Below are 14,306 nucleotides of genomic sequence, written 5' to 3'. Positions count from 1 at the left end.
GGTACTGTATCTACTTTTACACAAGAGGATAATCAGGAAAATATTTTGTAGAGAATTAGCTTGGACACAGAAGGGAGTGATCACTTATGAGTAAGAGTTCCACCAATTATTCCTGCTCGTAAGGTTGGATGTCACTCTTTCCCTGAGTCCAGCTATGCCTGCACCGTCACAGCTACAACTTTATGTTGCCCCATTCTGGATCCAAACAAATGTTTCATACAGAGGGGGAAAACTGGCGTGGATGGGACAGCCTGGAGCTAAGCTAAATCCCAATCATCACGGCAACATTATCTCTGGCTGTAATCAGAGTTGTTAGCAATATATCCCCTTCATTACCTTGAAGGGTTGCTAAGAAATGTTGTTTTTTTTTCTCCTCAGCAGAAAATGACAGTATTGAAACTACTCTAATTTTTGCTATGGGGTCATGTGCTTTTATTGAAATTATCAGTGGGCTCATCTGGGGAGTCTGAATGGTCTTTCTGTGACTTCTCACATCCTGTCTAAGATGAGAGCCACCTTTGACTCTTGCTGGCTCTGTGGCTCTGATATAAATGTCCTTTTTGTTCATTTTCTGACATAAACTGATCAAATAATGCAAGTGAGGCATACACAATTTTCCAGGATCTTATTATGGTGCAGGAGTGCTATCCCCATCAGTCAGCTTGATACGTGGCATAAAGCTATTCCCAATGGTGTCTCAGTATTCTGCTTATTCAGCTGGAGGAAAACATATTCCGGTTAACAGCTGGAACAAGCAGAGAAAACCAAAGGGAAAATACAGCAGGTTGGAACTGGGCACGGTGCTGCTGCTTCTTTCTGCTCTGGCTCTCCAAAAAGCAGCAGTTATTCTGTCCAGTTGGCTAGAAGGAAAGGTGCCATGCAGGAATGGACAGCTGATGGAAGAGACACACAAAAAATTACTAAGTCATATGCCATAGCTGGATTCACTAGAAAGCTAGACCATTTTGTGAGCAGGAACAGACATTAACAGACATTGATGTGAGAGGTAAAGACAGCTCTGGTTTCAGACTGTCAGCTACCTATCCCCTACAGTCTGTTTTTACAATATTTGTAAGGAGAAGCAATTCATTAGGCAAAAGGCTAATACCCACTAACAACACTTTGGCTTGGAGATCACAGATTTATTTTTCAGATGCGGAACTCAAATCCACACTTGATTATGCAGGTGTCTTTTCCATAGCAACCTAAGGTACATCCTTTGGTATATGATAAACTGACACAGCTCTACAGAAGTCAAAGGATAAAGCTTAGCCATTTATTTTGTGCTGGGCTATTCCTCACCAGCTTGAAGCTACCAAGTCCCACTTGTAGACTCCCTCCTCTTATTGCTAAATCCAAGTCCTCTATATTTGCAACATGCCACCGTGCTGCCAGCAATGCCTAGTCTGTGTCCTCAAGGAGCAGCAGAGCAGCCTTAGCACTACAATGATGCTCAGATGGGGCTCCAATCTGCATCCCGTGCTCAGAGGAGACCCATGAGAAAGTCCACCCCCACCAGAGCCCCGTACGAGCTACTGCAACCCACACATCAGCCACCCCTCTGCCATGCAAGCATGCGGGAATGAAGCAACTCAAGCTTTCAGGATATCGGGAGTTAATGCACATAAAAGCAGGAGGGGAAGGCTCTGTTATAAAGCAGGTCTTAAATGTGCATGTGTGCTGATGTGGTGTCTGGACGTTTCCTGCTTCCTAATGCCAATGCTTGCATATGTCTTGCAGGGTGCGGCTCTGCAAGGGCCAAAGATAATTCTCCAGCGCCTGTACTTATTTATAAGTAAGTGTAGCTTATAAATGCACGTATCTGGGCCAGAGCCTGCCTCCTGTGCAGCAGGGACCTCGGCGAGGCTTTCGTGGAGCTGCACGCTCAACTTCACAGGCCTGGGGCTGCCAAAGCAACCCGCAGCGTGCCCACCGCTTCTGTGCAAGCTCCAGCAATGCATGCTGCAGGAGCTTCATCAGCCCCTTCTCTTTCATAAGAGAAACAGCAGGCAATGATATTCAGAGAGTTTCTCAGAACTTCAGATTTCCTTGACAGCTCCTGCTTCCGGAGTGCTTGGCAGAACCTAAACCTCTTCCATTTTTTGAGCAGACATTTCCCTGATCTCAGAGGATGATAGTGTTGCTGTCTCATAGTCACATCCATGGACAGGTTAATCCAGAGAGATTTTTTTTTCCTCCTCATCCTGAACAATCTTTTCAATTTTTATGCTTTCTCTATTCTACCAGAGGTACAAAAGTCCTTTCACTAGTATAGTTTCTATTTAAGATTATGCATAAAAATCACTGCTTGAAGAGGAGAAAATCCATTTCAAGCTTTCTGAGTCTTCTCTATTATATACACTTCTGCTTTTAATTTGCAAAAGCAAGCTCAAAAATCTACAATGCAGGACATACATATTTTACTGCCAAGCTTACATTTTTTCCCCTTGATGATTCAGCACTGAAAGAACCAGGCTGCTGTGATTAACCCTAAATCAGACAATTGAGCTCAACAGCTACTACCAGTGCCACAGTTTGGCTGGTAGCCATCTCAAGGGCCAAAAGGAGACTTGAGTGCCTGTGGATATGGCATCAGCCCAAGGGCCAATCTTAATTTCAAAATATGTAAACTATTCAGTGAGGCTTATACAGTTGTGCTGTTATGAGTGACAGATTGGACTAGATTTGATCATCTATGATGTACAAAATGCACATCCTACCAGATTCTTGGGTTTCTTATGATACTACGTTAATCTGGAGGACATACATATTAATTTTAGATGGTTTATAGACAAAACCTTTGCTTTTCCAAGCAAAGCATTTCAGTTTCTAATCCTGTTAGCATTACTCTCTCTCTGCTGTTCTACAGGGTTCACTGAGTTAGTCTTTGCAATGAAAATCTACCCTGCAACACTGATGAGGCAAAATTTGCTGTAAGGGACAACATGCAATGTCCCAGGTATGCACCCCCTTTGCAAAACGAAGGCAAGAACACCTGGAGACAGCAAAGGCTGCTCCTGGCCATGGCACAAGCACAGCCTGACAGGGGCACAGGGAACACCCTGGTGTATCCAAAACCCCAACAGCAGGTGCAGGAGGAGCAGACAAGAGACAGGGCTAAAGGCAGAGGAAGGATGTGATGGGGTAGCCCAGGAAGGGAGGAGATGCAAAAGAGATAGCAAAAAGCAGCCCATGTGATTAACTTCTTTTTCTGGACCCCTCAAATACCGTTAGTACAAGACTGTGCTCCTGCTACTAATCTTCTTCAGCAATTGCTCTAGCTGTACCAAGCAAGCGATGTGATTGCAAACAGGAACAGAAGTGGCCACATGAAGAGCTCTGAAAGCACCTGAAAGAGATTAATGTCTAATGTGCCTTTGTTTTGAAGAGCAAGATCACAGTGGGAAAAGAGAAGCCAATGTCCGTTATTAATCATCCTTCTTCCTAACACACCCACATCCTGGCATTCTATTAAACACCCATTTTTATCCAGTCCCTGATGGCCTTGACACTGTTCCTGCAGCAAGGACAGCTGCAGCCTGGCTCTTCCAGGAATGTTTCTCTTGCTGAGCTGGCCTCTGGTTCCATGAGAAGGCAGAGGGTGAAGCTTTTCTCATAGGTGATGTGAGCTCATGCAGCCTGCAGACTTTCAGACCAAAATTGGTGACAATCTGCAGACCCTCAGCAACAGGTCAAAGCCAATCTCAGAGAAATTCTGCACTATTTCTAATTGTAGGGATGAAACTCAAGCAGTTCTAGCGCCTGAGAAGAGGCAAAGAATGATGCCGCCTGCCTGTTTCTTCCCACCATCAGTCTCAGTGCTTCCAGCAACAAGACTGCCCTCTGCCACCCCAAATGTGGCTTTGATTTGTAGATCCCACTCCAGGGAGTCCTTCCAATTGAAAGATCTGAACAGAAAAAAAAATTACTTCAGATGAGATATTTTCCAGGTTGTGAGGATAAAGGCAACCAGGTGGGAAAACAACAGACAAAAAAAAAAAAAAAAAAAAGCAACAGAACCACCCTGCAGTTCTAAATTAGATGAAGGCTTTTGCTTGGCTGCACATCTGGCTGGGTTGCTTTTGAACATGCTTTCACTGTGAACCACGGTGAGGTGGAGACATGCAGGGACCGTCTTTCAGTGTCTGGTCTGGGAGGAAAGGAGCAACCTGCTCAGCTCTGGAAGATGCTAGAATGCTGTTCTTTTAATTAACAGCTGGGGATGAGGAGATCAGGAAACCTCTACACCTGCCATCTCTAAAGGACTGAATTTCTGCTAGGGTAAGAGGAGAAAAAGAATGAAACTACCACCCTGGCCTAAGATGGAAGCAGTGATTCCAGCATAGCTTTGCTTTGCTACCATATATTCCCATGATCTAAGGAGGTTTACCTTAGGCCAAAGGCTTGCCTTTGACTGTTTTGACTGTTACACCTCACAAGACAGAGGCTCAAGTCTGATACACTGAGGTTTTTATCTTAGATACTACAGTCCTCTGATAGCCTTTGCCAAAAGGCCATTCCATCCTCTGTAAGCAGCCCATGTAGCCCTCTACCATAACCTTATCTTTTCATTTGTACAGATGCACACAAGATGTTGTAATTGGTATCACACCTGGTCCCTCTGCAGGCACCTGGTCCCTCTGTTTTAGCCAAATTAGGTATTTTTATGTTACAAAAGACTGATCGGCCATCTCTCAAGAGGGAGAGAGACTTTGTCACAGCCAGAATGAGTGGTCATAAGCTGTGGTAAAAAAGAGATACCTGAACATTATATTTTCAGCATGAACTTACTTTCCCCACATTAGTGGTGGTTGCTCTTTCCACGTCCCGTGTTAAATGTCGCTTAGGCTCAGTGTTGCTGAAATAACAATTACCCAGAAAAAATTAGGGCAAGCTCTCCTCACAGTCAGTGATGGGAATCCAGAACAACTCACATGGTCGGGGACACAAGCCGAGTTTACAAGATATTGGCCTCACAAGCTTGGAATTTCTTGTCTTGTGAGCACTGCAGACAATAATTTTGCCTTTTGTTTGTTTTGACAGGACTTGGCCACCCATCTTGGGCACAGCAGGAGACGGTCCCACAGCCTGGCCTTTCCCAAGGGCGCTGTGACCACAGTTCTCCTGCTGCCAGCCCGACAGGCAAGGGATGCGCCCAGCACAGGGACCTCGAGGCAGAGCAGCAGCTCCAGCTCTGTCTTCCCAGGGCAGTCACTGCAGCGCATGGGAGCAGCTGGAGAGGCTCTGCTTGACATTGTGCTTGCAGAGACATGGGCTTTTATGTTTTTCTGCCAGAAACAAACATTGAGAATGTGTGCTTAACATGTTTAGGTCCCGTGAAGATCAGGCCAGCCTGAAGATGCTTTTCCTTTTTTTGAGCCAAATAAATCATTGCACAGTGTGGAAACGGGATCACTGCAGGAGGACAGGGAAAACATACAGCATCTATAAGTGAGGCCAGTTTTCAGACACTCTGGCTTTCCAGCATACAATCAATCTTGCACAGGACTGTAGCTCAGAATAACCAGTGCCACAAAAGCTATTTTGGGTCCCAGAGGGAATAAAACGTCTCTCCTCTGAACTGACACTAGTGATTTTTCCTTTCTCAGCTCTCTCTCCTATATCCCTCTACTGCAGCTCCACTCCCTGCTGTCCCCCTTTTTGTCAGGCTCAGACAGAAGGCCCAGGGGTGGCAATTTCAAGCTAAGGAGCAGAAGGAGAAGAGATGTGAGGGGCATATGAGGAGGAGGAGAAGGAAGCAGATAGCAGAGACGCTCAGTGCTCTCCCTGTCTCAGCAGCCCTCCAACGAAACAACCTCAGACGTGACCTCCGATGGCATATCCTTTTTGACCGAAACAGCTTGCAAATGCTCCAGGGCATGAATTTTACTGCAAGTATCCTCTGCCCGCAGCAGGCATCCCTTCAGCCTCTAAAACCCTCGGTGTGGAGGTCTCTCCAAACAGTCTGTGCGAGCCCGCGAGCCCACACGGTGGCACCACAGACAGCAGCGAGGACCCCAGCGCGGGCACTCGCTGTCCCTGTGCCAGCCCGTGCCGTAACCCCAGCACCTCGGCTCTGCAGGGACCAGGCCGTCTGCTGAAGGGAAACCACCATGCTGCCAGCCCCCTGCTCACCCATGGAACAGCCAGGGTGGATTCACACGGGCATTCAAACACTTTCCTGGGAAATCCCATCAGCGGGAGCAGCCAGGGAACTGCTGCAAGCTGCTGAATATGAGTAACTGGGAAATATTTTGCTATCTTTGATATTTTGCAAGCTTAGCCTGACCGCTGGTAGCTTCTCAGCAATAGAGTTGGCCCCAACTGCAAAGTAAGTCATCTGCTTTTGGTGCTTTTAGAGGTCAGCCTGCCTCTACCTTCCTTTTGCTTTTGCTGTGGGTAAAGTGCTGCATTTAACTCATTCCCTCTGAGATGCCTCAGTCAGCGGCAGAGACATGCATGAAACAGGCTCAGGTGAAACAGGTTTTGCCACTGGAGATGGAATCTGTGCCGTTGGCTCCCCCCATAAAGGTTGGCCACCTTTCAGAGGCAACATGCCAAGTTGTGCTATTCTTTCCCAAAAGAGGCCAGTAAAACTCAGCAAGGGCTGGAACACGCTACCTCCAAGCAGGGCAAGGTAGCAATTTATCTTTGGAATGGGCAGGGTTTCTCATGGCATACAGGACATGTGGAGCTGAGGAGAAGGCAGCTGCCCTCTCTTGCAGTGCCATGGTTCCCAGATGGTGAACCCTAGGTTGGGATTCTTTTTAAAATAAAGAGGAGATTGAGGCACAGTAAAGCAAACATCCCTCAGAAACCTTAAGAAAGCCAGAAATTTTCAGAAACCAGCTCCAAAGCAGCTGGGTGTCAGGCATCAATATCTCCCATTCCCTGGTGCCCCAGAGAAGCTCATGGTTTGTCTCCTACTCCAGGACCCCTCAGCTTTGGTGAGCCACTGAAATTTATTCCACAGCTGCATTTGGAGGGAAAAAAGTCATGGACAAGCTCCCATTAAAACAGCTGCAATTGTAACTTACTGCCCAATGTCACTGAGAGGAGCCCCCTACACAGTGGCCCCACAAACACCACTGGCACAGCAGTGACTTGAAATTCTTCCCCCCTTACTAAAGCAAGACCCTTGAGAAGTCTGATTTTCCAGGCCAGTCGTATTCCATGGGTCACAGGCCTCCAAAGGATGGATGCCCCTTCCTCACCTTGCACTCCGCGTCAGAACAGAAGCACATTGGCAGATGGCTCTCCCTACCACCTAGGGAGTCTCTCTAGGGTCTCTCTAGGGCCATATTTTGGGGGTCTAGTCCTTCCATGCACAGGGTGCATCTGTGCTGCCTGCCTTTCCTCAAGCCCTTCCATTAGACCAGCACAGACTCCTCCAGGATATTCTGCAAACCAGAATTACCCTCTATATCTATACATTATATATCTATATTTATACGTGTGGTCCACAGGACCGATACCCCAAAGCAAAACTGCGATTGCCCTGATCTGGAACACGACCAGATCCCTGAGCAAAAGGGCATGCGGCAAACCGCAGAGCCTCTTCCTGCAGTGGGCTGCAAATAGACTACAACACTTCTCTTTGTGCAGCATTACCCAAAAATACAATTCCTGCCAGCTGTGGCAGACCTCGCTTTGATGTCCATGGGAACGGCAGTCTCCAATTAGACCCAGTACATGGCACACGGATTGCTCTGGGTAGAAGTTTCGTGACAGCCTATGGCTTGTATTTAAAAACTCAAGCACTGGGAACTTCCTTGAGTAACATTAATGCCAATTTTAGGTTGACTCTGCCCTTCCTGTATTCTTATAGATATATTTTTTCCCAAATTATTTGGAATTTGAACCCTCTGAAAATAGTTTTTCTCTCTCTTACTGCTTTCCTGGAACTGACTTTTTCATTATATGGAGTTCCTCTGGATTCCTCTCTCCCCTGTCCCCATGTAAATGAAATCTGAATTAAAATCCCCTTATAAAAAAGTCACATATTTTAAAAATATTTTTTAACAGTCATCTGGCTATTGAACCAAAATCTTTTAATCCGGGTACCTAAGCATTCCTACCCAGTCGTTTATTCTAATAGATGAAACTATCTTTCCAGCTAATCAATTCACAAAAATTCCATATTGCTTATAGCAAGCTAAAACACACCCTACAGCTGTCAGACGCTTATAAATCTTTTCGTGCTTTGGACTTGAAATAAATGACCTGAAGTTGAATGTAAGGAGAAGTTTTTCTTCAACAGAAAAACACTCACAAGGTCGAAAGTTCACCTTCCGGCAATCCAACTAGCACATTCCTAGAAGGATGGGCCAGAGCCTGGGATGATCTGCTGCATTCCCGAGCTAGCAAGGGGGGATCCTACAGAGAGGAAACCCAGATAGGCATATGCATATGTGGACTTAAAAGTCAGTGATGGGAAGCATTGCATCCCCTTGCATCATAAAATTGTCGGGTTTGGGGGGGTTTGTTTGTTTGTTTTTTGTTATAGATTCACTCCACTGCTTATCTTCCTGACTGCGCTTCCAAGACACAACACCAATATCAACCCCATCAGCCTGCAATTTGCTAAAGCGCTCATCCCTGGTCTCCATCCTAGAGCTTCAGCCTCCCTGTCCTCCAAGCCGGAGCCCTTTTCCCTGCTCCCCTCCAGCCGAAGGGAGGCAAAAGGAAGCCGGGCTTGGGGGTCGCCAGCCTTACCTAGGGTCTCCTGGCCAGGCTCGCAGCGAGGGGCCGGCTCGGTGGCCCTAAGCAGCCCGCTGAGGAGGAGCAGGATCCTGGGGAGCATCCTGGGGACCGAGGCACAGAGCAGACGTGGCACCGGCTGGCGCTGGAGCAGCTTGAAGCTGCCGCTCAGCTCTGACTGCGGGAGCCGAGGAGGAGGCCGGTGCGCGGCCAGGGCATGCCCACGTCTCCAAGCGGTTGCAGCCCCGGCATCAGATTTCAGGGAACATTTGAGCTTGGAAAGCAAAAGCACTCGAGAGGGAGCGGAGGGAGGAGCAGATCCCCTCTGCCTGCCTCCCCACCACAGACCGCTTTGTAATTGCACTAAAAGTCGGAGGGAAGGGGGGGTCTCCGCAGGGATCTGCCCACGCACCCACCAAGGGCCTCATGTGCTTGGTCTTTTTCCAAGGGGAACAGGAGCTTCCTGAAAGCATGTGTCCCATTAGAGCCTCCTGACACCGAAAGTGGTGCCTTCCCGGAAAAAACAGAGGGGACACAGAGTGCAAGAGCAAGGGAAAAACAGGCGGCAAAAAGCAACTTTCTGCCTGCAGAAATACTTTCTGCTGGTATTTTATAACCAGCTTAACTGTGAGTTTAAGGCACAGCACAGCAGGGCAGAAACTCAGAGCTGCTCCAGCACAGCGAGAGCCCCTGGCTCCCCCTCCGCACGCTCCTCCCGGGCTGGCCATTCTGCTTAAAAACAAGATTCGCTTTCCATGAGAAAATCTGGAGAGCTAATAATCTCTTCTGTCTGTTCTTTAAAAAAATATATATATATATTATCGCAAAAACCTGGAGAAGATCCCAAAACAAAAATAGGTAATAACATTAGGTAACTGGATGAAACTGGATGGGTAAAAAGAGATGCTTGTTTTTATCCCTCTGCAAAAGGTATGGTGGGAGGCATTTTCCTTAGGTAGGAAACCTAAGGAACCAAATAATTCTTCCTCTCTTACCAACATACAGGAAAACTCTTTTTTTTCCTGTACATATCACAGAAAAGGGATTTTTGTCCTTTTTGCTTGGTTGGTTTTTTGTTTTTTTTTGGGGGGGGGGGGTGGTGGTGTTTTGTTTTGTTTTGTTTTTCAGGGACCAGAACCAGGGAAGCAGGCTGCCTTTCCAGGCAGTGCGTGTCCCTTTGAGCATGGCAGGACCCCAAGAGCAGAGGGTCTGTCCCTGCTGTCCCAGAACATTGACTCATGCAACCACTGCCACAGTGGTTGTAGAGATGCTCAGTGCTTTATGATAATGCAATCAAATGAACCCCCTGTCGGGAAGTACAAAGGAGACTGACAGGGCAGGAAGATGCCGCGTGTCTCGAAAAGCAATCGGCTCCTCACTGTGCTGGGAAGGGATTACTCCGCTGGATGGATTGGGAATCTCAGCAGAAACGAAGTCCTCCGCTCTGCTGCCAGGATCTGCAAAGGCGGGTGGTGTCTCTTGTGTCTAGTAATTTCTACCAGATCTGGAGACTTCAAAGTCCATTCTGGGTAAAACAGCGGGGGCAAACAGCACCCAAGTTCATCAGGAGTCAAAATTCTAGGAGTAAAAGAGCATAGTTTGGCTGCTTTTTTTTCCTCCTGATCACACAATAAAAAGCCTAGACCTGCAGCAGGAAGACTGTAAAGACACACATCTGTAAGGGCAGATGTATTTCACCTTCTGCCCAGCCTGGGGATGGTTGCTCTGAATGCCAGTCTGTCCCCAGGTACATCTGAAGGTCCATTCCAGCTGCACTTAACCCTAAATCTCGCTCTGTGGCTGGACAATGCATTAAAGGGAAAAAGTGATGGTTTCAGGCTGCCTTCAGCAATAATCACCTAGGTATTACTTAAGTGATAAGGATACATTCCTTACACTGGAAAAAGCTGTAGGAGATTCTACCTACAAACAGAAGCTGACCCACATTCCCAGAAAACGTTAACTTCTTCATTGAAATCATTTGCAGTCCTTTTGAGTATCATCCACCATACATCCCACTGAGGTGAGTTCCACCTCAGAAACAGCTCTTCAGTGTTTGCAATGCAATAAGCTTCCCATTTTCTGTGTTCTCCTGTTGTTACGTTTTTGTAGACATTATATCCTGTGTTTTCCCTCCACCATAAGTCAGGCCACCAGTTCTAGTTTAGATGTCATGTACTTTAGGATCATGTTTTCAGAATGGCAGCAAACTCAAGTCCAGTTTGTGATGCTTCCCCAAAACATGCTGGCAAATCACAGCAGGGCAGACCATTGCCACTTGCCTTCAGCAGCTCCACTGGCCCTGCTGAGCAATGATATTGTGCCCATACTTAATTGCAAATTAAGTTAGTGAGACAAGGTATAGGTGATGCATCACACTGGGAAGACTCATTTGGATTCATTTAGGAATACCTGTTTGTTTTTTCCTAGGAATGAAATGAGTCATGTAGGCCTTGTATCATATCATGTCATTTCTCTTTTGCAAGGTTATTGTATCCATTTAATATTAATTGTAGCCTGTCTATGCATTGTTTTTTTTTTTTTTCCTCTGTTCAAAAGGCTTTTGTGCTTTGGCATCATCCTCACCAGAAGGATGTGGACACTATGCTTTGTGCACTCTGTACGAGGCAGCTCCAAGTTCAGACTAACTGGGGTGAGATCTGAACAGGGAGCGCATGAGGCAAATCCTCACGGCCGCACGCCCAGGCCCAGGGCTCTGCCCGTGTGGGGAGCATCCAGGACCAGCTGCACCTTTACACCTCGCTGCAATGTGGCGCACACATTGGAGTCACCTCACATTTCTCCAGGGCTCTCTCCATAGCTAGGTGGGGTCTTTAAGGACCCATAGTCTCAGATGAGAGGAGCAAAACTCTGCCTGTTTATTCATCCTTCCTCATCTGCATCTTACCCCAGACCATAAGCACATGCCCAGAAGCTCTTTTAGGATCTTGTCTCTCTCTCTTGAAAATTTTCTTGCTTCCATAAGGAAAGAGGGGCAGATACAGCAGCATCATCTGGGTTTAATCATTTGCACTTGAATCACTACAACAACATTAGTAAAATAATTTTACAAGCTTGTGTTATGGATTAGCCCTCTTCTGATCAGCAACCTCTCTGCCAGGCTACAGTCTCCGTTACTGCAGTCCTGCATAAATCCTTGGACAGAACTAAATACCAAAACTCTTTGCTCTTTTTATGTCTGTTTGGCAGGTACTTAAAGTAGGATTAAATACTGTACACTGAACACACTTGTGTTCTCTACTCTCAGAGAGATTTAGTGCAGAGATCTTGAAGATCTGTCAGATCCAGACTGAATTTCATTACCTGGGTTTTTGGTTTGTTGGTCTGTTTTACCCTCCATTTCAAATCTCCTTTCCTGCAGACTCTGTTCACGTGAGACAGATCAATAAACAAAAGCGGTGGTGCCGGATTACCAGTTTTCGGAAGGACATAAACTGTAAGTGAAAATGTTCCCTCATTGCCTGTTTTCTCTCCCACTAGGTGTTAGTTCCTGCCCAGGGAAGCTGGCAGAGTGGAAGTCTGAACTCATCACATCTGTTTCAGTGTAAAGTCAGCAGGTACAGTTTTAAGACACTTTACAGCAATTTAAATTAATCCAGGAGATTTGGCCCTCCAGAGGGTATAAACACATTTAGGGAAAAAAATAATAAAGAAAGAAAGAACTGTTCTACCCATCTTTGCACAATATTCTCCTCCTATGCCTTGACTGAGCTTCATGCATGAGCAGAAATGTGAGGAAGCCTCTCCAGGGCTACTAGTTCAGCTTCTGAGTGTTAAAATCTGTTCACATAAATTAGGAGGCTACAAAACACTCCTTCTCCAAAAACATATTTCTAATGTAACTGAACACACATGCAGATGAAAGACTATTTTACTGTAAAAAATACATGTGCTATTCAGAGCTCCCCATTTGTTAGGAGGAACAGATATTTGGGGAATATATAAATTATAGATCTTAAAAGATCAGTTCATTTAAATTCAATAAAGGTACTCCCAGTGATAATTAAATTTTGTATTCATCTTCTGTCTAAATTGTCATAGATTGAATAAGCCATGGACCCACAAAATTAGCTCCTTGTAGCACTTCCAAGTGATTGGCAGAACTGATCGTATCTTAATGTAAAGGAGTGCAGCTAAAACAGGAGGAGGCCTTGCCATCTCAGAAAGATTCAATTAATATGTGCCTTCCTTTTGCCAAACCTTCATGTGACCTCTGTGCTTGCTCAGGTGAATCAGTAAGACATGAAGCTACCTGGAGTTTATGGTGACAGGGAAAGTTTCATGGAGTTAAAATTCAGCCCTGATCAAAGGTACAAGTGACAGCAAATCTAGAAGGGAATCTAGCACCAAATGCAGAACAAGACCACAAAGGGAAGAAAATTGTAATAAATACAGTCCTACAGACAGAAAAAAACAAGTGCAAAATACCATGCCAATCACCAAACTCAAACATCAACACTCATTATTATTTAATCTTTAGCAATAAAAAGACAGAACTGACACGAGGACCTTCTCATCCTCTCAAAGACTCCAAAGTGAATTATCTTATTACTCCTATAGATAAAGTAGCCAAACCGGATTACTGATGAGGGGCTGCTGGTAATGTATTTTGTGGCCTTAGTTCAAGATAAGGTCAAAGGGGGACTCTCTTGGACTGCCATAAAGAAAGAAAAAAATATACAAATAACTCTGTGAATCACAGAAGTGAATATATAATGTCTGCAATGAAAAATAATGTGCTCAAAGATTTGTGCTGAGAACTAAAGGTCTTTCTTTTCTTCTGATCACAGATGGAGTATTAAAAATTAATATCAGCTCTACCAGAAAAGAACTTGACAGTCCCATTTTGAGACTCATTTCAGTTTGTCTCTTTTCCCTGACTCACATAATATTGAAGCCATAAGATTCAAAAGAAGTCCTTCAGGATTTGCTTTGCACATATGCAGAGGTGCTAGGCAGCACTTTTATAAAGTGACTTTTAGTGTTCAGTTTGTAGATACCCAACAGGGGAATACTCAACAGACCCCAATTCCTGGAAGGCAGATCCCTAGTGTTTTCTGAGATATCTGGCCCTTCATAGCTGACACTCTCCAGAAAACTGGGTGCTAAATTAGAACAGAGAAGATCTGTATCCATTTTAAATAATATTGACATGAGAGCTCTGAGGATTTCAACTACACTTTCAGAAACAAGCTTCCGGGTAAAATCAAAACCCAAACCTCACTGAAAGTCAGGAGAATTAGGCTATTAAATTAGTTAACACAGGATATTTTTAAGGACCCTCAGGACTTTTGAATTTACATATCAATGTATTAAGATCCTAAATCCAATGAAAACTCTGGCTTATGATCATTCTTAAAAAGTGTCTCAAAGATTCTATTTCTACATCAAGATTCCCAGCCTTTAGAGTTGTGCAGTTACAGGGTGCTGCAGTAATTCCCCCTAGGGAGACAGACCTTTAAATCATGAGGAACTGTTTTGATTTTCATGCATTGTTCAAAGATTTTACAAACCATCAGTGGAAACCACTGAGAGCTTCTCCGGGCAAATACAAATGAGTTGGTTGTTGTAACATCTTTTTTTTT

The 14,306-nt window shown here is 45.3% G+C and overlaps 1 protein-coding gene across 1 annotated transcript in view; it reads right to left on the bottom strand.

Annotated features, from left to right (window-relative positions):
* The window catches only part of CPZ (carboxypeptidase Z), a 32,358-nt gene extending 23,542 nt beyond the window's left edge, over nt 1-8,816 (bottom strand). The window contains exon 1 of the mRNA XM_010218375.2: nt 8,716-8,816. Within this exon, the coding sequence (XP_010216677.1) occupies nt 8,716-8,803 (88 nt within the window). The 5' untranslated portion in view covers nt 8,804-8,816. The remainder of the gene's footprint in view (nt 1-8,715) is intronic.
* Nucleotides 8,817-14,306: the final 5,490 nt, after the last annotated feature.

Source organism: Tinamus guttatus, unplaced genomic scaffold (assembly GCF_059628265.1).
Source record: "Tinamus guttatus ecotype Peru unplaced genomic scaffold, ASM5962826v1 Tinamus_guttatus_pri_ptg000052l, whole genome shotgun sequence".
NCBI classification, from domain to species: domain Eukaryota; kingdom Metazoa; phylum Chordata; class Aves; order Tinamiformes; family Tinamidae; genus Tinamus; species Tinamus guttatus.
The sequence above is the reverse complement of the archived record's forward strand: the minus strand, read 5'-3'. Positions and strand labels throughout refer to the sequence as shown.